Raw genomic sequence first — 27,937 nt, 5'->3', positions numbered from 1 at the left:
ATAATGAATTCCAGAAACACTCAGGGGTCTATTTTCGGCCATTTTTAAATTGGAGAATGTTAGTTTACGTTTGGTTGTAATGTGAGAAAAAATCAATTTCAAAAAACTATCGACTTGTAAATCTTTTTTAAATTGGAAAATGTTATTTTTACGACCGGTTGTACTTTAAAATCGCAAATGATCAATTTCAGTAACCTATCGTCAAAATTTAAAAAGACACTTTCTGGGATTCTGTTCTTCTTTTGTTCATGTCCTCAAGGTTGCAGAACTGTCAGATCTAATGAGATCTTCACTCAGATAGAAATGGAGGGTATAATTGATGGCTGTTACAATCTCAGTGCAATGAAAATACTAGTGAAATACTTTGACCCATGAGTGTTTCCATTTAAAAAGAAAAATTTAGTGACGTTTACTGGAATGATTGAATTTATAATCAAATAAAGTGCTGTCATTATATTTACTCGGTTTCAATCTTGGATGCATTTTTTTGTACGAAGTTTATTGATTTGCCATTTTTTGAGGAGGGTCATGACAGTCGGGTGTCTATGAACAAAATCATACCGCCTTGTCTTCATATACAACGAGATCCCGCGAGATCTGTCCTTGGTAACGTTCATCCTTATCTTACTAATTTACCGAACCACCTTAAGCATCTTGACATTTATTTTTATTTTTTAATAAAATTTGGGCTTTTGTCTGGACAGTTGTTTAAATTATTTGGTTTGATTAATATTTTTGATTTTAAAAAGTGAATAATCTAACAATATTCGATTAGCAACTCCAAGGAACTGATATGAATTTATGATATATGCCCCCCCCCCCCCCTCCGTATATAGAACCACCACTCCCATACCTGAGATAATTTATAATTTTTTTATTTGAATATGTATTTATGTATATATTAACCGATTTGAAGAAGAACAAACTAAATTTTCTAGTTTTCAACATTGGATATACTTATATACAACAAGGCTTCGGTTGTCAAGGTGTTCTAGTTGTAAAAGGCTATTATGAAACCATGCACTGCATGTGCACATCATCCTTTAGTAGTATGATCATTCTTTGATTCTGATATATCGTCAAATGGAGAATTTGACATAGTTATCTGTCAGTCTTTCTGTCCGTCTATTCATCTTTTTGTCTGACTGTACAAAAATCGTGTCTTGGACTCTTGGTTATAACTTTTGACCTTTGACACAAATTGATTCAAACTTAAACATGATGTTGCCCCTGCCCCTGTGTTATGATTTTAACTTATTGTCATACCTCCAAGGTCAATTGGTAATGAGATAGTTAAATATTTTTGGAACCCTTGACTGGAAGGAGTTCAGACTTGGTAATGTTGTTAAAATGTTTGACCTTGACTCAGAGTTATTTTCAAACTTCAGATAAATTAATCTCGTTAAGCCAATAGTATTAGACAATTACGATTATAAACAACTAGAATATATATATTCAGTCCCTTATAAATGTTGTAATTAGAGCTTGTTTAAATTTGATTTGATTTATAAAAAAAAATATTCAAAGCCATGTCGTCAATGTCAGATATACAGTGTCAATTCTTGAGACTACGAATAATTATATTTTATTGTAGCGTGTAGGCCTAATGTAATATTCAGATGTAAAGAACAGAGAGAAAAGTTTTTTTTTTTGTTTTTTGTTTTTTACAAAACCCCAAAAATTTAAGCATCGTATTAATGCATATTTTCAGTATTTTAGTTTAATCTTTTTCATCGAGCAACAACGAAATAAAAAAAAATTAATATTATGCGTTCAATCACAGATATAATACCATGAATCATGAAAAAAATAAGACAGAGATATACATTGTAGTGATCATATGGTGAAGATGCATAAATTCTTTTAAAAATCTACTTCTCTCCATATTTAGACATGTATATTCAATAAATATATAAGTTAGTGTCTACTGATATTGAACATAGCTCACTCTTTCATTGTTCAAATTCACATAAAAGAAATGAAAATAGACCCGTTAATTACACTGATAAGTATAAAAGTATTTATGAATACACTTGATAGACTCAGTTTTCTTGGGGATTTTTTAAAGCCAATTATCTTTTCATTTATAAAAAGATAGATCATTATCATAGAGCTAGGTCTGTAAATTGCAATTTTTTTCTTATTTGAAAAATCCAATGTTTGTGAATAAGCGAGGATTTTTTTCTCTCTATTTATTGGAAAACGGCAAACAAATTGACTGCTCTTCAATGGTGTTTAAAAGTCGATTTACGTCGGGAATCTCTATTGAGGAAATTTAAATCACAATATGAATGCGATTTGATTGTAAATCATTAAATGTTTCCATTCAGCTCTCACTTATTATGTAATCATTGTGTTTAAGACGTACTTGTTTTTGATAAACTATTTTGTTATAAATATCGGAAATTATTTAATCCTACCGGCATATGTTTTACATTTTATTTACTCTGAACACGTGGTTGCTAAGGATTATTGGGTCAAAGGTTGTTCCATGTAAACACACTGTATCCCACAATCCACCAGAGGTTGATCAGCATTGGAAATGTTAGAACAGAAAAAAGATTCAATAAGAGGTTAACAGAATGTCTTGATATCTGGAATAAGTTGATAATTTTCTGTGACATTTGGTGATAAGATTCTGCCATCAAACGAAATGGCTCACACGACTCATTCCTCCTTACCATCAATCGAAGAACGCAGTGTTACAAATGCAAAACGTTTTAAGTTTTGCAGAAATGGGGACAAAAACTTTGGACCTAAAATGGTCACTTGTAATGAAAAGAAAGTCAGGAATTTTGAAAAATTTCTAGAGCAGCTAACAAATGATGTTAAATTAAACACGGGTGGTTCTGTTTATCGAGTTTACACTCCGCGACATGGAACTAGAATCACCGATTTGCAACATTTTCAGGAAGGAGAGTGTTATGTGGTTGCTGGAAAAGAAAAATTTCTTCCTATGGGGTAAGGAAATTCTTAAGTAAGGCCTATCTCCCACTAAGTAGAGGTATATGCTACTTCTTTATTTTTGAATGAGAAATAGTGTAAGTGTATCTTGGTGTACATTATCTATAAGAGTAGACTTACTAATAGAGGTAACATTAAATGAAAAGTATTTTGTCAGTCTTACCAAAGGATCTAAGAGAGATATATAGCATAATTTTTTTGTTGTCAAGAAAACCACCACACACAGTGGTGCATCATCTGCTTAAATGTCTTTTTAAAAAAATATTCTCATGTCCCATTGAGGTGTTAATGGAATTTTAATATATACAGAGTGTTGTCCAAACAAGAAAATATATTTTTTTTTATTTAACCAGAAAATTGACTTCATGATTCTTAATCAGAATTGTCCAGCTGTGTCTTTGACAGGACTGGGACGATCTTGCTATTTTCACAACAAAAATCTTTCAAATGCTAATGCTAGCTGTCAACACAGAGATTAATTAATATTTTTAGGATTTCTGTAGGTAGGTTAAATATCAAGAAATATCAGTATATGAATATTTGCATGAATGCAAAAAATGATGAACCTGGGTCAAGACTACCCTGCAAATATATAATTCTATTTCTGAATCAATAAATTGCCATATAATTTTTGCAGGTACTACGATCATTTTTAATTTTCATTTTAATTACCTTATTTCTTTTTATCATTATCATAAACATTCATTGTATATCTGTTGTAAGAGTTTGGTTACTATGCAGTCACAGATGAAGTGTATGTAGCATTTCTGAATAGGTTAGTTTGAGTGATAACTGTTAAAATATTATGAGACTGCATTATCAGATGAATTTTTTAAAAAGCTCTGTTTTGTTAAAATACTATAATGCCTAACACTACATTGTCAAGCCTCTGCTAAGATCTCTAGGATTGATCCAAATACTATTGAGAGCAATTGGTCTGTGACAAAATACCAATACACAAGGCTGGAACCTATCCTAAAAATCTCATCTAATGATAGAATTAAGCAGCAGTTTGAAGTGTGCCAAGGAATATTTGATTTAGATGTGCAAATCTGAATGCTATTTTAATTGTTGCAGGTTTTAAAGTCTGCTTATAACCTCACAATTGTCTGTAAGAAGTATCAAAATTACTTCGCCTCTAATGTAAGATTTGAATCCCATCCCCTTTGTAAAATGGGGGTTTAAACTAATTATTGATCTGAATATAATGCATATCTCAATTCTAATGAATGTAAGTTTGAAATTATAGTTTGTTGACCAAATGTAATTTTAATTCCATCAGTGCATGCTATTAAGCATGATATTGGTTGGTTATAAAAATAAATGAATAGTTATAAATGTAAAGGGTGAAGATATATTCAGTACAAAGAGGGCAAAAAATGGACCTTGATCTGGAAACACCAGAGGAGGATCTGGTGCCTAGGAGGAGTAAGCATCCCATTTTGAGCAGTCACATGGGTCATGAGCCCTCTTTGTAATTAAATCCATGAGTTGTGTGCGTAAAGCTGAAGCAATGCATCTATCAGAATCATTTTTCATTTTGATAGATCTATATCCTTCAGGAAGAGTCCAAACACTGTTTGCTATATACCTTGTTGGTATTCATTGAAATACTTAGTGTATTTTTTATTCACTCCAGTCCTTTCCTCAGATTTAATCTACTATATATAAGTTATATATGCTTTCTCTTGTTGATAAACCAATTCCAAGTGTCATTCATTTAATTTAATAAGTTCATTACAGAGTTAAACTTGACACCATAGGTTTGCTCAGTTGACCTCTTCCTGCTCCTCTCCTATTTGATATACATAGTATTACATGTTTATGTATTTGTGTGTACAGATATTTGAGATTGCTTGTGGTTACGTATAATTAAGCAACAAAATTAAAACTGCAGTGAAATTAAAAGATATATAAGTAGAACTTGTTAAGTCTGAGAGATTTGCTTTCAATTTGTGTTAAATTGATGATTTTGCTGTTTTTTCTTTCTCACACCAGGACAATTGCATAGAATTATCTTACTCATCAATAGTAATAGTTATTTTTTTATTTTGAAATGAACACATCCATGATCCAAAACTAAAAAATAATTAAAAATAATTGCTAGGATAAATTTGTATATATCCCAGTGCCTTCTCAACTGATTTCTTCATAATTATGAGTTGTTTATTCTTGTTGGCATAGTGGCACTGAAGTCTTGGTCTTCAGTTTGTAGCTGAAGACAAAAAAATCAATCCATATTTTAAAAGTTAAGCTAGCTTGGCTTCTGTGACTGGAAACTTGTCTAATTGGCCACCTCCTGCAACGTTATTGATCTGTGGAAGTATGTCATATAACGTACAGAATATAATGTTCACAGAGACATGTTTGGCACTAGATATATGATTGTTTATATTAGTATGTAATGTAACTGTGTTCTATACAGGTATATATCCAACAGCCGATCCAACATGGCCTTGAGAATGGTGTTTTAAGAACAAACAGCAATTATAAAAGCTGCTACACCTCCAAATTTTAATTCAGATGTCATTTTGACTTAATTCTAATGTTTTTTATTTTGGTAATTTTTATGATGGAAAAAAATCAATTTCACCAATGGATAAATCTATATATTAGATCTCTTGTTACAACATTGTAAATTTTATGTCCCAGAATTACAAATAAAGTGAATTTTATAGTTGAAAAAAAAAACAAACCAAAAACAAATAAGAGCAAGGTCATTTTTATAGAGCTCATAACCATTTGCCTTAAAAAGAGTTTAATTAGCTTGGAGATGCAGGTATAGTTTTTATAATGAGTGCAATGATGTAAATTTTCTGAATAAGTGCTCCAGAGTACATGTATATGCTAACACGGAAATACTGAGTATTTTCTTAGTTTTTCCTGATCAATGTTCTGTAAGGAACAAATGACACATTTCTGTTCTTCAGGGAGACATTTTTTTATGACAATGTTGTCATAACAAAGATTTCAGGACCGTTTCATAAATAATTTATTAATATAATGGATATTGATATCTTATGTATTTAATCGTTGATTGGATAGTTTTGATAATAGATTTTTGGAGAGTACTAAACCTATAAAATATTTATTAATGAAACAAGTTAATATGTAGGAATTTTATAAAGCATGTTTATAAAAAGTACTGTGTACTAACAATATAAGGCACTGTATGAAGTACATTCCTCAGTCCCAGCTTGTCTTCAGAAGACGGCCTTCTGAGCCGAAACAGTGGTTATATAACAACCATGATCCCATAAAAAGCATTTACTTTCTCCAGTGTTCCAGTGTTTGATTAAAAGACTCACAGAGTATGAGACTCTACTCATTTGAGCATAGCTTTAGAATTCTTTTGATATGTGTTATTAACTGGAAATCAGCAGTCTTAATGGATGAAGCAAGAGTATCTATAGACATTTTTTCAGGATGTTTGTTTCCTGCAGAGTGTAAATTTGAATAATGTTCTATTGTTATTGAATTGCTTAGAAGAAAAATTGATTATGAATTGATACACCTCTACCATGTTTGAGTATAGTTGATGAGTTAATTGTGAACGTACCTGGATACCCCCCTCAATCTTAATTTGTGTCCATGTTTGTGTGCTGAATCAAGATTGATGGCAAATAATGTATACAGTGATGGAGTAAAGAGGGACTGTAATTGAAATGTTGTGTAAACCTCTTGAATTATTGCCCAAAAGAAAAGTATAGGATTTTTGTATTGATTCCTGATTATTGAGCACGGTAAATGAAACTTAGTCAAGGGTGTTAAACTGCTGGTAATGACTCCAGCTCTCCTTTAGTAAATAAACAATCATTTCTTTGATTTCTATTGATTTTTTTGTTTAATTGAAGGATATAAAACACTTTAGTGACATATATGAAGAAATTTGATGTGTTAACAACTATGGCAATAATTACTAATTCAGCATCATCGCAAGCCACGGGTTTTGTGTCCATTCTATTTCCACAAGCCGGGTTTGTGGAAATAGAATGGACACAAAACCCGTAGCTTGCAACGATGCTAATTCAGATATGTATACATTTATGTTTGCAGTCTATACCCTCATAAGACATATTAGAAATGTCCCATACTTTCTTGATATCAGTAATTGAACATTTTTTTTGTCTTTTCAGATACACAGCCATAGAAGGTCATAGTCCAAGACCATCCAAAATAAATAAAACCAATTTTAATGTAAGTATTTATAAAATAATGGTGATAAGCAGTGTGTAAATTGTAGTACGATTTTGGTAGATATTTAAACTTATAGCGAATGTTAGGTTGTCTGTTACTTTTGAACTATTAGCAGGCCCGTAGGAAGCAATTTCAGTTTGGGGGGGCACAGCCATACATTTTCAGTTGAGGGGGCACTATCGACTACCAAAAATTCCTTGTTGACAAGCAAAAATAAAAAAAAAAAAAAAAAGGTCATCAGCCGTTTTAATTGAGGGGGCACATGCGTGTAGTAGCTATGTTTTCTATAGTAATCTATATATCGGCAAAACCCCCCGGTTCCTACGGCCATGATTAGAGAGAGATATTAGGTAAAGGTGAAGGTCATTGTTTTATATCAGGTCAAGGTCTCACTTCTAGAGTAAGATATTAAGGTCATACTTGGGAAAAATCAACGTAGAAATTTTTGTCCAAATGAATATGCAGCTGTTTTGGTGTTTTTTGACCATTACTCATTACTCATTTTAGTGATTAGTGTGTTTGTAAAGATGTGTTGTGTAACATTGATTTCTAAGCATGTGAATAAGAAAAAGTTGGATGAGGTCATTATGTACAGTATAGTATCAATCACAAACATCTCTAACACAACCAAATAAACCCTAGAGACTATAAGACTAGTAGAGGCATTTATATATACACATACAAATGGAACTTAATGAGTTCAGGTTAGAGGATTATAGGATTATGGTTCATATAATCTAAAAGTAGAATTCTTTTTATGACACATATATGTTAAACATTGAATGCCTTACCATCATATGAAAAATAGCTTTGTACTTTTAAAAAGTATATACACAACCACATGTGCTGGTAACACATTTTATATTATGATGATATAAAAATGTGTGTTTCTGAAATACTGAAAAATTGACAAGTTCTACATTTACTGTACATGTACTGATACCTTTCGTACTGAATATATACAGACTGCAGATTTATTATAAAAAGGCCCAATTTTAAGTCAAAACAAAAATGTGATGTATTCTGATGAGCCGACTCAATTCACAGTAGCTGAGTCATATCTTCTTGATCTTAGACAAATTTTGGACTTAATTTTATTTTAGTACAGTTTAAATACTTGCTATATTTTCAAGTAAATTTAAAATAATTTCATGTTGACTCTCTTACATCAGATGGATGGGTATACAAATATCAATTGAAACATTTTATTTTAATGTACATGTGGGCCTGATGTACATTTGGTAATTTACTGTTAATATGAATGAGTAGATATATTGAGAGTATAAAAGTCAAAGATTAAAGCTAGATTATGGTATATCTGGAGTTGTTAGTTGTGCTGATGTAGAAATAGGAAACCCATTACTAATAAATGTCCCAGAAATTTGGCTTCATACAGGGAACATTGCTTTTGTGCCCCCTGTTTAATTTTTTTTATTTATGATTTTCTACTACATTGTACTTTGCTGAAGATTGGGACAGTTATTTAAAATTGATTGTTCATAGACTGTCAAGGAAATGTTTTATTATTGATTTATTGTCAATGTGTACTTGTATCTTTGTACAAGCTATTTTCATTCAAGAATGCATTTTGCATCCATGCACAAAGAGAAAAAATCAAAGTAAAACCTTCTTTTTAAAAAAGAGTTATCTGCAGAATGGTTAATTGATTTAGACAATTTCTATACAAATGCAGGTAGTATTCCAATAGATTTCTAATTAATTTCTTTTATTATCCATGGCTAGAAATGTATAATCATGTTGAATATTTCACATACAAGTATACATGTACTATAATTTAGGAGTGGGTAGACTAATATGTAACTACTGAATTCTTTTATGGATGAGCATATTGTGTTTCTTTGGGTACTGGAATAAGCAAAAACCTTCTTGTAGTCACAAACATTGATTAGTGTGTTTCTCATCAATGATCATATTTAAATGTCATGATGAGAGATTTGGAGATAAAGATGATAAAATGCATAATCAATAGTTCCGTATAAAGACTGGCTGGGGATAATTTGATTATGAGGGATACGGGAGGTCAGATTAGCTGGGTAATCTATTATAGCTGTCTTATCCAGATCTATAAAATGGAATAGCTCATTTACACATCTCACCAGCCTATCTCTCTAGAGAAACACTCATAAAAACACCTTAACCATGTTGAAAAATTAAAGAATAAAGATTTAGGATGTCATCTGTTTGTGATAAAAGAAGTTTTTTGCTGAAGTGTTTTGCAGAGCTTTAGGGGGTCCCTTTTGATATCAACAAGGATAAAAACAAGAATCTGAAAAAGCACATCTGCAGATTTATTTGTATTGATCTTCAACCTGTGATGAATTTATTATCTAAGAAAAAAGACTACACCCACAGTTTAGTTTAAGTAGATTGTTCATGTTGTTAGTACTATAATTTTACAAAGTGCAATTGACTCTTGATCTATATTCATGTAATTTGTGATGTAGCAGGAATTGATAAAAGTTTTCTTGTATTGTGGTCTAGCTTTGTCCTGTCTCGTGTGACTCTTAAATATTCTTCACATTTTTTTAGTCCCTATGTCCAGTTTTTAATATACGTACTGGGTGAATTGCACTAGTAAAGGCAGTCCTAAACCATCCATTCAAAAGGCAAAATTTATTTTACAGCTTTTTAATTTTTAATTCTTATACAGAAATAAATAAGAAGACAATTGGTTTACACTACAGAATACTGGTTTCAATTTGTTTTGTATACTTGTAGACACATTTAAAGCAGTTTATAGCCTGTTAAACACCCACACCCTTCATGGTATCTAAGGACATCATTTAGGACACAGTCACTTAACTGTTGTTAAATATTTTTTTCTGAAGTTTAATATAAGTTCCCTGCACAGGTTAACTAAAGTTAAACATTCCTTTTTTATGGAAATCATTAAATCAGTTTTTATGGCCCTAGACATGCTCAAAATGAGCATTCCGAACACTGCCCTTTTAATTACTATTTACTTAAGATCTCTGAAATGTTTTGCTTTAATTTAACTTCCAGATTCATTTCAAACTTTAAAGACACTGACATTCACATTTGCAATAGCTTCTTGTTGGTTTTAATAATTTATCTTGAAAGGCTTTTTAAATTGCCCATTTGATTTTTTTTTCTGTACTGACTTGTAAGTAAGCGAGGATTAGTTCTTTTATGGTAAATTCATTTTCATTGCATTAAGAATTCGATTGTTTATAATAAAGATTTTGCTTTTCAATTTCACATTGTGTGTTCATGTTGATAAAGTAAAAGTTCTATTACTTAATTTTTTGACTATTTGCTCTCTGAAACCAACTTCATTTCTCCTTAATGTTCCATTTTGTGTTATTGTATTAATGAAGTACTTAGTTGGATTATGGCTGGCACAATGTTCTAGAATTTCTTGCTAAATACCTTAAGCCTCTCTGACAACATGTAGGTGCTTTAGTTGTCCTGTTGCCAAATACAGTGTAATGACAGCAAATGGACTGTAACATGGTACTACTGTATATTGCAAAATCTTCACTGGAAAGTTTTTTTCTTATATATAGGAATGAAATCATCTTATCTTATTGATCTTGTCTTTGATTACTTTGCACTTGGAACAGTACATAAAGAGGGATTACAACACACACACACAGACAAAGACTGAGAAAAAATAGTGCAAACACTTGCAGAAAGGTATCAGGCAACTTGATTAAGTTTATTTTTGCAAAGTCTTTCTGAAAAGAATTCCAGACCTTGATAACACAATAAGATACTGGTATATCCCAGACATGAGGAAGAGAGAAATCTTCTGATTGGTCATATATTATCTGATCCTCTTCATCAAGATGACCCAAGATCAACAATAAAAGGTCTCCTGCAAGGAGACATTTTTCTTGTGCTCTTGTTGAAAATGAAATGCATATTTTTGTTACCTATAACTGGATACCATTAGGTAATATAATGAAAGCTTCAGAAGATTTAAAATCATTTAAGTTTATCTCTTGAATTATACATTTAATTTTGAAAATTGATTTAAAAGACCTCTCCTGACCAATAGTATCAACTTTTTTTCAGAAAAGATTTTATAAATGTTAGCTTTATATTTAAGTTGATTTAAGTCAAATATGAAAAGGCATTGACTGGCACTAAAAATCAGATCAAAGGTTTTTAATTGAACTGTTTGCTACTCTTGCCTATTTTTGATACATGAACTATGCTATTATTTATATGTATTAGGAGAAAATATATTAAAATAAAATGCTGTTCGAAAATTGTAAAAAAAAAAAACATACATATCTTGGAAACTATTAATGGAAATTATCTATTTTGGGCATCTATCATCCATTATGTCTAGGTACTGATCTACATATTATTTTTATCAGATCAGTGAAAAAATTTATTAAATATACAAATGGTAAATATAATATTTGTCCATGGAAAAGGCTACTACTTATTGTGCAGTTTGTGCATCAGGTCTTGGCTGGTTCCCGGTTGCTAGTCTCCTCTGAAGCCTGTTTTGTCTTTGGGTTTATCTGTGTTTTTCAGATTAGGAGAAACGATTGACTAACAATCTCCAGCTACAATGGAAAGCAAACACTTAAATGTCAGGTGTATATTCTAAACTTCACAAGGCAAACATCTCGACAGAAGAGTTTCTGTGATGTTTACCTTTGTTGCATGAAGGACCTGTCTACTTGTCCTCCAGTGCATTTGTGTTGTCATTCCGGGATTGTCCCTGGCAACCATACACTGGTGTTATATAGATATCAGGGTCTAGTTTCAGGTGTCCAAGAAATATGTGCAAGACAACAGAATATTATGTGAACATGGGTTTTTGCCCCCCCCCCCCCCCCCCCCAAAAAAAAAAAAAACCCACAAAAACAAGAAAAAACAAAACCATGCACTATATATCCCACTATAACATTCATTCAGTGTTGTTCTTGTTGTCCACAAAATAGCTTAAGTACTGCTTTGAAGTAACTTTTTGTATACCTTTGACCAAACAAGTTGTTTGGACATTAATGTTTGAAACCACTTTATTCCATGTTACCTTATGTACTTAATATTGACAGCCAATGTCATACACATAGCTATACAATTTAATTGGAAAATATATTTTAGCATGTTTAAAGGTATGTTTGGCTACTCTTTTGGAAGTTCTTTAACATGTCCTATCATAACACAGACATAGCAAAGCATGACTTAATACCAAACTGTTAAATAATGTATAGACTTCTATTAGGCATTAGAGTTTAAAAAACTGTTTTTATGCAATTACTTATAATTGCTAGGGATATATCTGGTACTTTTATATTCCATATAGTCCTGACTGGTAATTAAACCAAAGAGCATGCGAATGTAATTTAACAAATGTTACCTGACTGATAATTAAACCAAAGAGCATGTGAATGTAATTTAACAAATGTCAGAATTCCAGCCAGACTAGACTTGAAATCCCATTAATCCAATAGTGACTGAATTCCAATTAAAAAATGAATCAGCTTTCCTTATATATAGATTCACATATATTTTCAAAACCAAATTGTCTTTTTCACTACATAGCTATGGACATGCATTTATTATTAAGTACATCAAATGAAAATGATAAAGGATTTTTAAAGGTTTACAACAGTCAAATGTCAAGGCCAAGTAATATTAACAATCTCTTAATATTCAGTTGTCCATCTCTGTACATGTATCTTAAAAAGTAATATTTTAGGGGTGAGAGATGAATGATGTGAAATATGTAAATGCATTTTAAAAGTAACTGTCCATATTTGACACAGTTTATTTCGGGACTGTACACTTTGATTTAAGGAAAAGGGGGGGGGGGTCCACTTATCCTTTCTTGTTGTGGTTTGAAATGGTTAGACAAAATATGTATTTGGTAGTGGTTGTGGAATTCATAAATGAATGCAGTATGTTTCCTTCCTTCTTTCATGATTGATTTAAGTCAGTAGGCAAGCTCATTCACATTTAATTTTGATGTTTTTTAAAACTCTGAGACAAATCATCAATAAATCAAACATTTTTCTAAAAGTTGAAGGAAAATATTTTTTTTTACTGCAGTGAGTCTATTGTAGACTAATGCAAGTATTATTGATAAATATTTATAATAAATACAAAAACCACCCAGTCTATATATAGAGTATTCACAAAGGGTAAGTGAAGATCGAGTTCACAGAAACAATGTTAGACAAAACAATAAAACAAACATTAATATTTTCATATGACACAGAATGGTATATAGCTTCGTGGAACAAAGTGAGCCACCCTGTCTCTCTGTATAGGTATTCAAGCAAGACAAACAAGCAAACAGTATGATTTTTGCTATACACTTCAGGCAACTAAAAGAAAATATGACAGAGTTCATAGTTTGTTCACAAACAAAGGGATTTTGCAAAACAGTTATTAAGAGACATGTACTGGTATACATTCAATTTGACACCATGAACATTTTTGTTGATATTGCACATCTCAATGAATCTGTATTCATATGTATTAGTCTAGACTTACTTTTGCTGTAGCAAAAAATTGACCATAACAATCTTTAATATTTAATATCAGATTGGCCTCTGCTGTAAATGAAGTCCTGGAATGTATTTTATTTTTTGGCACTTACAGAATAGAATTGAACCAGTTTTTCACAGCAAAATACGACAAGATGCCAGATTTAGACAAAGTCAATCTTTTGCTAGCAAAGCCAAGCGCATCACGTAAGTATAATGATACTTTTATAAAGTCTGCACTTTTCAGTTTCATCGAGTTTTATGGGATGAACATGATTGTTTATTGAAAACATAGATTGAAGTGATCAGTAGTGATTGTGAATAAATAATTTAGCTTGCACATCTTTTACAGGGTTGCTATTAACAATGATGAAATTGATCATCCTCATGTTATATTAATCCCTGCCAAGAAAGCCAATGATCTCCCAAGCATCATAGAAACTGTGGCTAAAGACCTAGAAGAGAGGGGAGTACATCACCGAGTGGAATAGTAAGTGGATAGGGGGGTACGTCAACGAGTGGAATAATAAGTGGATAGGGGGTTAATCACCAAATGGAAAAGTAAGTGGATAGGGGGTTCATCACAGAGTGGAATAGTAAGTAGAGAGGGGGGTTCATCATAGAGTGGAATAGTAAGTGGATAGGGGGTTCATCATAGAATGGAATAGTAAGTGGATAGGAGCTAGGGTTCATCATATAGTGGAATAGTAAGTGGATAGGGGGTTCATCATAGAATGGAATAATAAGTGGATAGGAGGGTTCGTCATATAGTGGAATAGTAAATGGATAGGGGGGTTAATCACAGAGTGAAGTGGAAAAAGAAACTGTAAGGTCTTTTTATTTTTTTTTTGGGGGGGGGGTCAAATTTTCATGGTTTTAGGAAAAATGATTGGTTTGTGGGGACAACGTTTCTTGGTTAAGAATTAAACATTAATTATACTGTTTAGATTGTATTTTAGATGAATTTGCCCATAAATGTATAGAGAATGTACTGCAGAAAAACAAAAACACAACAACCAAGACATTATTAAAAAAAAGCATAATGTATCTCACTATTGTCAGAAGTGTTCCTAAAGTTGTATGTATTTGGAACCAATTGGTTTGTGATTTGACCCTAACTTATGGTTTTGATTACAGTTTAGTGGACACAGATTCTGAGCTAGTTTGTACAAATGCTGATGATATCATTGAGGACCACATATACGTCGCTTGTAATAAAGCCAGTAGATATAAGCACAAGACGTACACCAGAGACGGAAGGAAAAACTTCGTAGTCATTCCCTCACCGCGCCCCTTACAGTACGTATAGAGCTTATAGATCATATCCAACCAGTTGCACTCAAAATATGCACACAAAATATTATTGTATTGAGTAGACAATATCAATTTCTTTCTCTTGCCTGACATGCCTTTATCTGTAGTGGAATTTTTTTTTTATTGGTATGCCATTTTATTGTTTGGTTATTCACAGTTGAGTGTAAAGATACTAAAAGATTACATGTATAAGATGGCTTATTATGTAATATCAATTGATAAAAAATTTTTAATCAAAATTGAAAAAGAAAACAGAACAAAAAAGAAAAAGTGCCAAGAAAAAATCTGCATAGAATACATTTGAAAATCATCTGTCTATATTGAAAAATATGGCTTGGTACAGATAATGATTTAGTTAGTTTTCTTCATCTAAACATGCATATGTATTAGGCTCATTAGGTTTGATGGACAAAAAGATCAGTGTTAGCTCTGAATTAATACACCTTTCTGCTTTCTTCAAGTCACATATTGCTTTGATGTACTCATAGTTGAAAAAAAAAGAAACAAAGACAGTAATGTATTTTTCAGGGTAGAAAAAGTTTATTCAACTGTTATAAGCTTGTTTTCTCCAATATCATGGTAAAACTACTAAGCACCGGGGGTACAGTCATTTTATAGATGCAGAACCTTACAGTAATTAAATCAGATGAAAAGTGAAAATGATTTCAGATAATATAAGGTACAATTTGGCAGAAGTAAGTAAGGGTTAATGTACGAGTAGCGCTCCATTCCTTAAAAGTAATGGAGCCGAGGCCCCGAAGGGACCAAGGCCCATTGCTTTTAAGGAATGGAGCACTACGAGTATATTAACCTGCGTAAAATCCACCTTTTTAAATGCTTATAATTATTGTTTGTTAATATATAATAAAGAACATTTATAATATACACTGTAAATATACATTTAACATATTAATAGTATTTATTTATATAGAGAAAGTAAGGCAAAAAAAGTGTACTGAAATTATTTAAATCTGCTGTCATTCAACAGATTTGATAGCTTAGTGAGATGAGTACCTGACTTCGGAGGTGAAGGTACCGGGTCCGATTCACAACGGTGCCATATTTTTTTTTCTTCTTGTTAAAATTTTTCAAGTTCTTTCCTTGATAGAGGTACGGGAAGGAGAATATGAACGTAACAAATTCTGTTTTCAATATAATTTGGAACTCTCTATTCCTGAAAAATAATGGAGCGCTCAAACTAAGAGTGACGTCATAGGTGGATTTTACCAGTGGTTCTTGACTTTGCACAAGGACATCAAATTTAAATTTGTTAGCACTAGCACACTGATCTTTTGATCCTCTTGCCCTCATGAAAATATGGAAATTAAAACCTGTTATTATGCTTCAAGTTTTGGAGTCATAAATCTACTGAAAATTTAATAGTAGTGAATATTTACTCTAACATAAGGTTGAAATCATGTTTAAAACAAAATGAAAATAAAATAGTCATACTTAGGAGAATTTTTTCTGAACGTTGCAGGAGACCTAAATTTATCTGGGAGAGGTGAGATAGCATACTCATCATATATGCTACTTGACCATCCATTTTATCAGATTTTTTTCTAGCTGTATATGTTAGTTTTTAAAGGCTAGTATACATTTCATCTGCTAAGCTCAATGAAGTTTTTTTGATCAGAGTGTATTTGTATATAGATAAATTTTAAGCTATTAAAATCCATTCATATTCTAGATAAAACCCTTGCATTAGAAATTTTGTTTAGATTTATTAGACTCTTTGCATGAAAATATATGGTATTCTCATGTAGTGACTGCTTAGTAATTCTTTCTATCACAGAAATAGAACAAGACGAAAGCTAATAAATCTTATATTAGTTAATTGTTAAAGGTCACATTATTAAGTCACTGGCTCCATGGAGTGTTTCTTTTCCTTTATTTATTTATATATATTTCTTGTTCACTAGCAATACTTATATGAATTTAAGAAACTAGAGAGATTTTTAATAGTATCTTAATTTAAAAGAGAGATGATACTTTTAAATGTTTTGTACTGCTTCCCCAAAAGAGATAGAGAAAAAAGGGAAACATTCCTGTGTTCACCAAAGTACTGTGACAGTCAAGGCACTCCTATCCTAATAAATTGCTATTTAAAAAAAATGTTATGAATATAAAAAAAAATATATTCCCTTCTTACATGCATTTCATTTAAATCTTTTGTTAGAAAGAGATGCCCAAATAACAAATATTAAGAATATCTGACTTCATAAATGTAACAGAATACTAAATGTAACATAAATATACAAAATGTAACATAAATATACAAATGTGCCATAATATACTCTGGTTGGTGGTTTGCATCATATCTATTATAACATTATAAAATTTATACAAACAGACATAAAAGGTTTGTAATTACTGCACTGACACATGACTGGAGTTAGTGATAAAACACCTCAAGAGTTAGTGATAAAACACCAAGAATTAGTGATAAAACACCTCAAGAGTTTAGTGATAAAACACCACAAGAGTTTAGTGATAAAACACTAAGAGATTTATAGAAACACTTAGAGATGAGTGTCAACTCAGTACCAGTGTACTTCATCTAATTCTCATTTGCAATTCTAATCAGTCATCTTGTATGTTGTCAAAGTGCATGGTACTTCATAGTTAAAGAAAACATATCCTGACAATATAGAATCTTTAGTTAATGTAAAGTCAATTGCATGTTTTTATTATTTTGTTTTGAAATGTATATCCTGCTATCATTAGGAATTTAAAAATACCCCCTTTTCTATCTAGTTGTAGGTACTGAATTATGTTCATAAAAATATTTTATTTTCTGTCAGCATGTCTATTCAGAATCATGTTTCTCTGTCTGAGTCCTTCCTATTGCATTTATATTTGTACTGCTAGATTTGCACTTGATTTGAAGTGATTTTTTTGCAATTGATAACAAAAATGAATTTAAATTGGACTTTCAAGTTTTGAGATGAATAGGAGTATAGTATAATATTTTGTATTTGATCAAACTTTTGTTCTAGCTCAAATGTGAATGGTTCTCGGGAAAACAAGCGGCCTAGGTAAAATTCCTGCAGTGAATTTTTGTTTTATACATGCACGCCTTTCCCACTTTCCCTTTTCTAATGTTTATATGGTCACCATATAACAAAGGGGTGACCATATATATACTGTAATATTACCTTTTTTTGTATTATCAGCAAAAAAACAGCATGCTTTGTTTTTTTCTAATTTTCATCTCATTTTAAAACAATTCATATTGTATAATTCTCAGTTCATTTTCTCCATTTCATTTTCATTGTAGCTTTGTGATATCTTCTTAACATCACACATTTTTTGTTCTCTTTTTAAAAAAATTGTTGTTGTTTTTTTTGTTTTTTGTTTTTTTTTTAGGGGTGGGGGTTGGATAGGGTGGGTTTTTTTCCTCAACAGTTGTTTTGAACTTTAAATTTAGGAACGGTAAAATGTGATTTTAAAAAATATACACGTATTAAAAAACTACGCAAGTTTCATTCTTCATTCATTTTCAACATCTCTTTAAATTTTAAATATTGGAAGTGCATGCAGGTAAATGTTCTAATACTTTTTATATAGTCAGGGCAATTGGGATGTTAATGCAATAAATATAAAGGAATTAAATATGTTGCATGCATCTCGGTTACATGGATCATTGATTTAATCCTGGGATTTTGAATAAGTAAGTTAAGTTAATCAGTCAGGACAAAATTCCCATCATGCTGTGCAAAATTTATATCAGCTTGCTTTATTATGCATAGCACTGTATTAAGTTTCACAAGGTCTAGGGGATATGTATAACCTTACCATGAATAAACAATTATATATATCATGTAAATATATATATGGAAAGTATTTGTAGTCTTGTATTATATGGTGGGTGAGGGGCATTATATATTTATTGAATGTATTATTAAACATTTAGCTTTTTTTTGTCTGACAATTTAAACCCAGTACTAAAGTGTACTTTGAGTATAATACCAGATAAATTTGAGCATGCATTTATCATTGTTTTACTGTTTTGTTCATTTTCAGTGAATTTCATACTTTAAGGTATATCATGGCTAACACTTCATTATTATCATTATCTAACAGTATCAGTTTTACCCATTCTCTGCATGACTACCACATAACAATGCTGCATTCTTCATTATTCATTTCCTAACAAACATGACGTTGAACTAAACAACATGTTCTGTCGTATTTGACCTGTAATATGTGTATACTTATATATTTCCTTGCTATAAAAATTAAGCTGAAATACCTCTAGTGTTTAAAAATGAACTATTTTAAAGGAATTTTAAAAATTGAAAGCATTACTTCATCAAAATTGGTGTAGAAAAGGGAAATGTGTATGTCTTTGAAAAAAAAAATGATTTTTTAAGGATAATTAGTAATGAGAAAGTGTATTTTAAGATAACAGTAGATGATCATAGATTAGAAGAAAGTAGATAAAATACCTTTAAATTTGATCATTACATTTCTATTTGTATGTTGCCTCCAAGGACAACCAATCCTAGTTACTGTATCCTACCAAGAGAACATGTCATTTTAACTGTCTCTAAATGCAATCTCAAAATTGCCTTTACTTATTTTGAACAAATCTCTTAATTTATTTAAATGAATTAAATATTCTATGATTATTTAATTATCAAGCGGAGTATAGGGGATGTCATAACTATAATTAAGAAAAAAGGACAAAATTATCAGTTTGTTGTACTTCTCAATATTCTGAATACCTATGTGACAGAATATATCTTTTGACATTGAACTACTGTCAGAATTTAAAGCTTTGAACAAATTGGTCAGAAGTTATTTGGTTATTGCTTCTTTGAACTGTACAAAATGCTTATTCTTCCAGATGATAGCATTTATTGTTTAACACTGTGTATTCCTTTTGGCTTTGTGTTGATATTTTGTTGAAATGAATGACTGTGCAAAGATAATCACCATAAAAAGTCTTTGTTTATAACCCTACTTAACACATGTATACCAGTGTCTTTAAAATGTTTGACATTGATGTTTGATTGGAAGGGAATCCCTGAATCATCATGTAAAGTGAAGTTTGTTATATTTATTACAGAACTCTCCCTCCCATTGGTTCCAAAAACTACAAAGGCTCCCCGGACAACTCAGTAGCATCCAACCCAGAATATAGGTAAATGTATACTGTCACATTCCTGACCAAGCTAGCTACCACATAGCTTAGAGTCAAATGTCATAGCAAACCATCAGTTAACATTCAATTGTTGTATCTTGAATTTATTATGTCCTGTTAATATATATAGCAAACTTAATGAGGAATTTATGTTGCTAGTGTGTTTGCATGCTAGCATCTCTTCTTTTATGCTGGAAGGTTTGGACTCTTTGTTTGGGTTAGGCATTCTGGGAGATGTAGCTATAACTGCAGTTTTGTTAATTACTTCTAGTCTATCTTATGAGCGTTTTTATGCATTCAAGGTTGTAATTGCAATCTTGCCTGTCCAGTTCACAAAATTCTCATGCTACTGAGTAGATGTGTCTTACAAAACAAATGCTAAAGATCTGCAGGAAACAAAAATAAAACTGAAACTATTCTTTTATGTAGCAAGACAAGGTACCTTGTCAATCTTGAAAAAATATGTGTTTTTTTCTGCTGGTATTTACTACACTGTATATACATATTAACAATTATGTTTCAATACACCATCAAAAAGTGAAAAAATGATCATAAATGAGTATGACTTTTTATTGAACCTATCAAGTCTTGAAAAGATAGTATTGGAGGTTTTTTTTTACTTCATATGAAAACAGAAGGAAACCCAATCAAGCAAATGGTGCAATTCACACGAAGCCACAGAAGCACAAACGTACCCCAGAGAAGAAACCTAAGCAGACCGACTATGATAGAGGTCAGAGGTTAACACTTATAATAGAGTCCACAATGTTGTCCAATCTTTCGGAACAAGCACAAATTATTTGCATAATTTCTTTCAATTATTTTTCCATGTCATACTGTACGTGTACATAAATTGGCGTATTCAAAATTTAGCGCAATCAAGGGGTATGTAGTTGTTGGCGTAATCATGAATTAGCGCTACACATGTCCGTGCCATGTATTGTATTAGTAAATGAAACCTTATAGCGATATTCATGAATTAGTGCATCGTTGTCCGCGCCAAAGCGCTAAAATATGAAGCCCGCTTTTTTAAGTACACATACAGTATTATTTATAAGATCATCTTGTTACTGCTTGAAAAGCAATATTATACTGTAGTAGTACTTTTTTGGAGAAATTTATACACTGAATGATAAAGAATTAAACTGATGATGAATGTATATATGATTCAAATCACCTATGCGTTTTTTTTCTTCAGATGATGGTGGTGTCTTTAAGGCTAAGGACACAAACAAACACACAAAGGGAGCTAAGGAGGTAGGGGAGACAAAAGATACACGGACAGACCTCCCCATAGATCAGGTCCCTGCGGAGGAGGTGAAGGTATCCCAGACCCAGGGGCTCATCCCCCATTAATCACAGTACATCTGTACTGACTGAAGTTCTATTTTTACAATATATATCTGCAAATTAACCAATGCTTAAAGACTAAAAAAGCATGAAGTGAAATTTTTTGAAACATTATAACAAGGTTAAGTGCAATTAACAGTTCTGCTTTTGGTGTAGAACATATATCTAGTTTATATTTATATGAATAGAAACTCGATAGATCCTATTGTCTCATATCTGCAATAGTCTTTGGTGCACCATTTGATTATTGCTGTATGTTTCCCGTCGAAAACTTTGTGGAAAGGCAGTTAGTAATCATTTGGGTAGTGGGGGAGTTATGTAAATTTTAATATTGAATGAAAACTAGGAACTCTGCCAGTTTAAACTAAAAGACCTGTTTGGCAACATACCAAATATTTCAATTTATATATAGAAACGAAAGACAATTCTTCAAGCACAACACTGAATTTTAATTAGAAAGGGTGAACCTTATATGGTATTATAGCGAAAATAACCTCCCCTTTTATATATCTAATGGTGACTATGGGTCTTGACTGTATATGAGGTCTGTTGGGTGTATGTACTTGTTATGTCTATCCATGCACAACTAGTCGTAGATCTGTTTTTCACACTTTGTAGTGTCTTTAACCTCTGTGTGCTTCATGCTTCATTCATTCTCACCATGCATAGGATGAACTCCTGTTTGAAGAAGAAAACACAGCCAAGGTTCCAAGTGAAATTACATTAAGTCGCAGGCAGTCAGATGAGGGCAACCAAGGAGATGAATATGATGATTATGACAATGATGATGATGAGGTTAGATAGGCAATGACAAAAGAACTGTCTTGTTCTTAATGTCATAATAATGTGATCCATAGATAACTGAGTGTATAGGAAAGCTAGTCATATTGCGCAGGACAGAATTGATCTTGTCTGTGTTTTAAAATGTCATTCTTCATTTTCATTTCATTCTAACTGCTTGTCTCTTTTATAACATCATTCTCCTTGTACATGGTGTATGTGCACTGTATTACATCTGCATATGTAAAAATGTTTGTGCTTATGATTGTATATTCTTAGCAGAGTACAATATGTGTATTTTATTTGCCAATATGCAATGAAAGTCCTTCTTTCAAAAATCATTTTTTCCAGTAAATAAACAATCATGAAAGTGAATGTGACAGATTAACTTTACCTACTGTGGGCCAACTTAAGTAAGACATGACAGTTCTCAGTAACATCAAATGACCAAGTTAACCAGCAATAAGATATGTGGGTTATAAGTTAATATGGATTGTTTTGGAGTAATTAACAAAATGTGGGGACATGCAGGCTTGACAAAAATATGTTCATGCATGCTGAAAGAAGGACTTTTCTGTAATCAATGTTATTTATACATGCTATAGATTTGCCTCAGCTTTAGTAACATATTCATGGAAGCATAAAGACTGGTCAATTTTTTTTGAAAGATATATTTTTAAATCTGCTTTTGAGACTTGAATATTGAGAATACTGTTTGATAACACCAGCTATTGCTTCATTTTACAGGATGAAAAGATCAAAAGTCAGAGGACACCAAAGGTAAGTGGGTGTGTGTAGTGTGTGTGGTTTATAATTCATTGCCATTCTATCATCTCATGGACATAATGTCAGTCATGCTTTCATTGGGTTGTTATGAAAATCATGTTTTCATTAGACTGTTATACAGATCACGAATTTATTGATTTTATCATGCAAATTATGCTTTCAGTGACCTTGTCATGCACATCATGCTTTCAGTGACCTTGTCATGCACATCATGTATTCATTGGTTTGTCTTGTAAATCATGCTTTCATTGAGATTTCATGCAAATCATGCATTCATGGGTTGTGATCCAAATCATGCATTCATTGGGTTGTGATCCAGATCATGCTTTCATTGGGTTGTGATCCAAATCATGCATTCATGGGTTGTGATCCAAATCATGCATTCATTGGGTTGTGATCCAAATCATGCATTCATTGGGTTTTCTGGGAAATCATGCATTCATTGAAATTTCATTTCATGCAGATCCATTCATTGAGGTATCGTGCAAATCATGCATTCAATGAGATATCATGCAAATCCTGTACACATTTTGTTCTGTCTAAAGCATACAGCATTGTGGTTTTGGCCATCAATCATGCACACTAATATTTTATCCAGGATCTAGGTTCATGCTTTGAAAAATTAGATTAGCTTTTGTTGGACAATTCAAAGGCAGTAAATGCCCATCTTGGAGACTGCGCACAAGTCATTAAGGGGAAAAAAAGGTTTATTTATGAACCACTAGTTACTTGATTTATGTCTGTTGCAATGTTAATAAAATTATACCTTGACACACTTTCTAGTTTTGCCATCTTTATTACTGTGTCCACTGCATTAAAGCAAACAACGTCACTCTTTTGACTTCAATCCTTTATCGGTTATCTTATGAATTTAAAGTATGTCAGAAGGAGACTAATGAGGAAACTTATGACTTATTGACTTGCTCATGATCATTTTGTGTTCATGTAGGGTCTCTTTCATTTTTCATATATTTTTAATTTCATAGCTTTTCATTGTTGTTGCAGTCATTTATCATGCTCTTTTCAATATCATGTTCAGTTTTTAATCATTTTCATTTTCAACAAAAGATGAATTTTCTAATGAAATGCTTCTTTTCTTACATCATGAATAAGGCACCCCAGAATTCTATGAAAGATAAAAATGCAAAATCTAGTACAAAACCAGAGAAAAAGGTAAAGAATAATTCACAAGTGCTGAAAAATTATAGAGCTTGCAAATCTCTTTTCTGAAAAATTAATATGAAGGATCTAACAACATGGAATTAGTCACAGTGCCTTTCATTATAAAATCACATCATCATCGTTTGCTTTTTATGTTTTGACTTTTATTTTGTCCACATGCACTATTTTTTTAAATGGAGATTTGTGACCCAACATTAACTCTATTAAACTTTTTTTTGTTAATGCCCTCCCAGATTTCTTAGTTATTTCATCTAGATGTAGTTTTGCTTTTTATAAATTGTGTGATTGGTAAACAAATGGCAGTTTTAAGTCAAGTATTGACAACTAAATAATACTTTTGCTTGTTTTTATAATTTACAGTCTTATAAGTTGGAATTGAATATTACAATTGCTCCACCAAAGTAAAGGTACAAAAAAGTCGTAGGTTAACCCTACTTTCACTGGTCACAACATCTCCCATTTCATTCCCATGTCAAGAGAATTAGATAAATTTATCCTCAAGTATTTCGGTTAAAATCTTCAACACCAGGCACCCCACCTCTCTGTCTATTTACTAATATGTACTACCTTGTAATTTAAAACCACACTCATACTAGAACAGCAGGAAAATTATGCAAATTTGGTTAGGCAGTGCATGGTTGCTTTATTAGGTTCATAATGAAATAAAATGTTTAATTTATATATGTTATTTAATCTATATTCCTGTTTCGGTGTATTTACATGTCTTGTAAAAGTAACCCAATGTCTGTAACTTGCCATGAATCCCAGTTCATACAATTTTTTTTCTTTATTTTTTTTTTTCAAAATGTAAAAACAATTTGCACATCTTCTTTTTCTGTAATTTCTTGTTCTACTTTCTGCTTTTTTCTTTTACAAATTCGTCTTGGGGTTTAAATTATGAATATTTATTAGATTGACATAAATTGCTTTTGCATATGCAGCAAATGAGTACAAGTTTAAAACTTTTTGGGCTGGTTGATGAAAGTTGGTAGGAGTTGTAAACAATGGGTTACTTCAGTGATATGCAGTGTAAACCAAATGTATGCATGTCATAGAACAGTAACATTGCATGAATTTTTATTGAATCAATAAAAATATCTAAGACTTTGATGTAGTTAGTTTTTCATTACTACATCCACTACTGCCCTTGGCCAGAAACCTAAATGTTGGTTTGCATGAAATGCATGATAGTACCTAGTTTCTCCCCCTTTGCATGGTTTCCCGGAACATTGTGCATGCCTTAGAGGTGAAAGGAAATTCAATTTTCTTTTATACCTGGGTCTGATAGCTTTAATTTCTTCTGTTTGCATTCAGTACTTGCTTACTTCTCTTTTCTTGCATGCATACAACATTGCAATATCCATAAAATATCAATACCAGATTTTTTGGAAGGGGAGACAATTTTGCATGATTTTCCTGTAAGTGTTTTTCAAACAGTTTAACTACTAAGTGGTGAGGACTCATTGCATGAAAAAGTGAATCAATATGTCACCTTTTCTTAAAGTTCTGAATTCAATTTGCTTTGTTCAGTTATAAGCATGAATAGTTTAAACATTTATCTGTTAAATGTAAGCCCAACATTTTTGCCTTTTCAGTTTTTGGGAAAAAATTGTCAAATTGAATTCAGGATTTTACAGTGATTTTCTTGTGAAGAATTTCCTGTAGAAAATAATTATTGAGGGTGTGTGAAAAGGAAAAGATAATGGATGCTTACAAAATATTTACCATAATTTGTGTGAAGAGTAATAGCTAGAATTAATGCTGTAGTTCTAACTTTTCTACTTTTGATTTTGGTGTTGGGTGAGAATGAGTTTTGATATGCTAGTGTATTTTTTGTATTATATCTAGAATGTATTTAAAATTTTAAGAGATCATTCCATTTTTTCCATTTCTGGGTTAAGAAAGGATTAAGAACATGAACTTGATAACTTATCAGATTTATTATTGTAAAAGGATTACTTAAATTAAGTACCTGAATTAGTGCCTTTGTAGGTATATATTTCAATTCTACGCATAGAAAATAATATTTCAGTCTTAAGATAAATTGTTTTAAGTTTTTTTTAGAGTTAGTAATGAGAGGTATTTTTCTTTTGTTTTATAGTGAATCTTTGAATTTATCAGTGGTGAAATTTTCTTCATCCTGTCAAAGCTGAATTTATCTTGACTTAACACATCCTTAATTCTTGTTTGCTGCAGATTTGTTTGAAGTAGTTAGCTACTAATATGCTTGGTGTTGAAGTGATGTAGATACAGAAAAAAGGCAAAACAGAAAATGGAGCAGTTGTACTCCAGCCCTCTTTCCAAGAAATACAAAACCCTTGGCATGAGATTGAATCATACACAATTTTAAAACTTTATAGCATCTTGCAATAAATTCCATCCAATTTTACATTAGGAAACAACCCAAAAAACCAACAGCAAAACAAACAGCAACAACAACAATAAATCTAATACAAATCAGAAAACAGCTGACCATTCACATGGTTCGAAGGATCCTGCCCCTAAAAAACATTCAGGAACAAGAGGAGAGTTCAACAATGTGTCTCCTCTCCCCGACATAGGGCAACAAAACAGGTCCTCCACCCCTATAGGACAAGATGGTAAAATGTCTCCCACTCAAAAAGAGAAAGATCAGGTAAAGGACAAATTTTCATTTTCATAGAATTATAGTAAAGATGAATGTTACAGACAATAGGAATGAGAGAAAAGTATCGGAGTAAATATTCCATGCTGTTTGTTTCATATTTATAGAATTGTGTTAAAGATGAATGCTACAGACTAAAGTAATGAAAGAAAAATGTTTTGATTGAAATATTCATTTCTAATTTTTTGTCATATTTATAGAACTATGGCAAAGATTAATATTACAGACTACAGTATTGAAAGAAAAGTGTTGAGTAACTGTTCATATACTATTTGTGCAGGCTGCAGCAAAAATACAAGCAAATTACAGAGGCCATAAAACAAGGCAAGAACTTGCCAAACAGAAAGAAGATGTCAACAAAAAAGATGCTCTGAATAAACCAGCAGATACCAAAAAGGATGATAAGAAACCGGATCAGAAAACGAAAGCAGATACCAAAAACACAGAAATGAAAGAAGATGAAGCAGCAACGAAAATTCAAGCAGGATTCCGAGGACACAAAACTCGCCAAGAACTTAAGAAACAACAGGGAAATCAACAGGTAAAGGATGCTAAAAACTCTTCAGTTAATACAGGTAAGACGACTTCCAAACGAGGCCAGAAACAGAGTGAAGAGGACAAAGCAGCAACAAAAATACAGGCTGGATTCAGAGGACACAAAACAAGAAAGGAATTAGCAGAGAAGAAAGCAGAAGAAGAGGAGTTAAATCATGCTGCAACCAAGATCCAAGCCAACTACAGAGGCCACAAGACAAGAGAAGAACTGAAAAAGAACCAAGCACCTGCCACCAAGACTAATCAGTATAACGAGGAAGAGGAAAAAGCTGCAACCAAAATCCAAGCTGGCTTTCGAGGTCATCAAACTAGAAAACAATTAAATCAACAGGTATGTTACCCAGGAGCACCATCTGCAGTTGTTGTTAAGTCTGTTAAATCTAAATCATCAAATTATCTCATTAATAGAAATGACACTGAAATAGAAGATGAAGAAAATGAAATAAAATTAATTGAACGAAGGCGTAAAGCTGTTACTGATATTCAGGTCTGTGTAAAAGCCTTTTTAAAGCAAAATTTTAG

At 31.8% G+C, this 27,937-nt stretch overlaps 1 protein-coding gene across 7 annotated transcripts in view; it reads left to right on the top strand.

The window, feature by feature from the left end:
- The window catches only part of LOC133182319 (doublecortin domain-containing protein 2-like), a 54,885-nt gene that overhangs the window by 17,612 nt on the left and 9,336 nt on the right, over positions 1-27,937 (top strand). The window contains exons 2-15 of one of the 7 annotated variants that reach the window (XM_061317117.1): positions 7,101-7,161; positions 13,771-13,862; positions 14,008-14,145; positions 14,793-14,954; positions 16,450-16,473; positions 17,969-18,007; positions 20,044-20,118; positions 20,754-20,851; positions 21,317-21,441; positions 22,138-22,263; positions 22,996-23,028; positions 24,148-24,207; positions 26,612-26,851; positions 27,141-27,746. In XM_061317117.1, coding sequence (XP_061173101.1) covers positions 7,101-7,161; positions 13,771-13,862; positions 14,008-14,145; positions 14,793-14,954; positions 16,450-16,473; positions 17,969-18,007; positions 20,044-20,118; positions 20,754-20,851; positions 21,317-21,441; positions 22,138-22,263; positions 22,996-23,028; positions 24,148-24,207; positions 26,612-26,851; positions 27,141-27,746 — 1,879 coding nt within the window. Of the gene's footprint in view, positions 1-2,489; positions 2,962-7,100; positions 7,162-13,770; positions 13,863-14,007; positions 14,146-14,792; positions 14,955-16,449; positions 16,474-17,968; positions 18,008-20,043; positions 20,119-20,753; positions 20,852-21,316; positions 21,442-22,137; positions 22,264-22,995; positions 23,029-24,147; positions 24,208-26,611; positions 26,852-27,140; positions 27,747-27,937 lie in introns of those variants that run through there. The other 6 variants (XM_061317148.1, XM_061317133.1, XM_061317125.1 and 3 more) reach the window with 6 other exon arrangements.

This window comes from Saccostrea echinata, unplaced genomic scaffold (genome assembly GCF_033153115.1).
Source record: "Saccostrea echinata isolate AGI-Se365-2 ecotype Australia unplaced genomic scaffold, CSIRO_AGI_Sech_v1 ptg000001l, whole genome shotgun sequence".
NCBI lineage: Eukaryota > Metazoa > Mollusca > Bivalvia > Ostreida > Ostreidae > Saccostrea > Saccostrea echinata.
The sequence above is the reverse complement of the archived record's forward strand: the minus strand, read 5'-3'. Positions and strand labels throughout refer to the sequence as shown.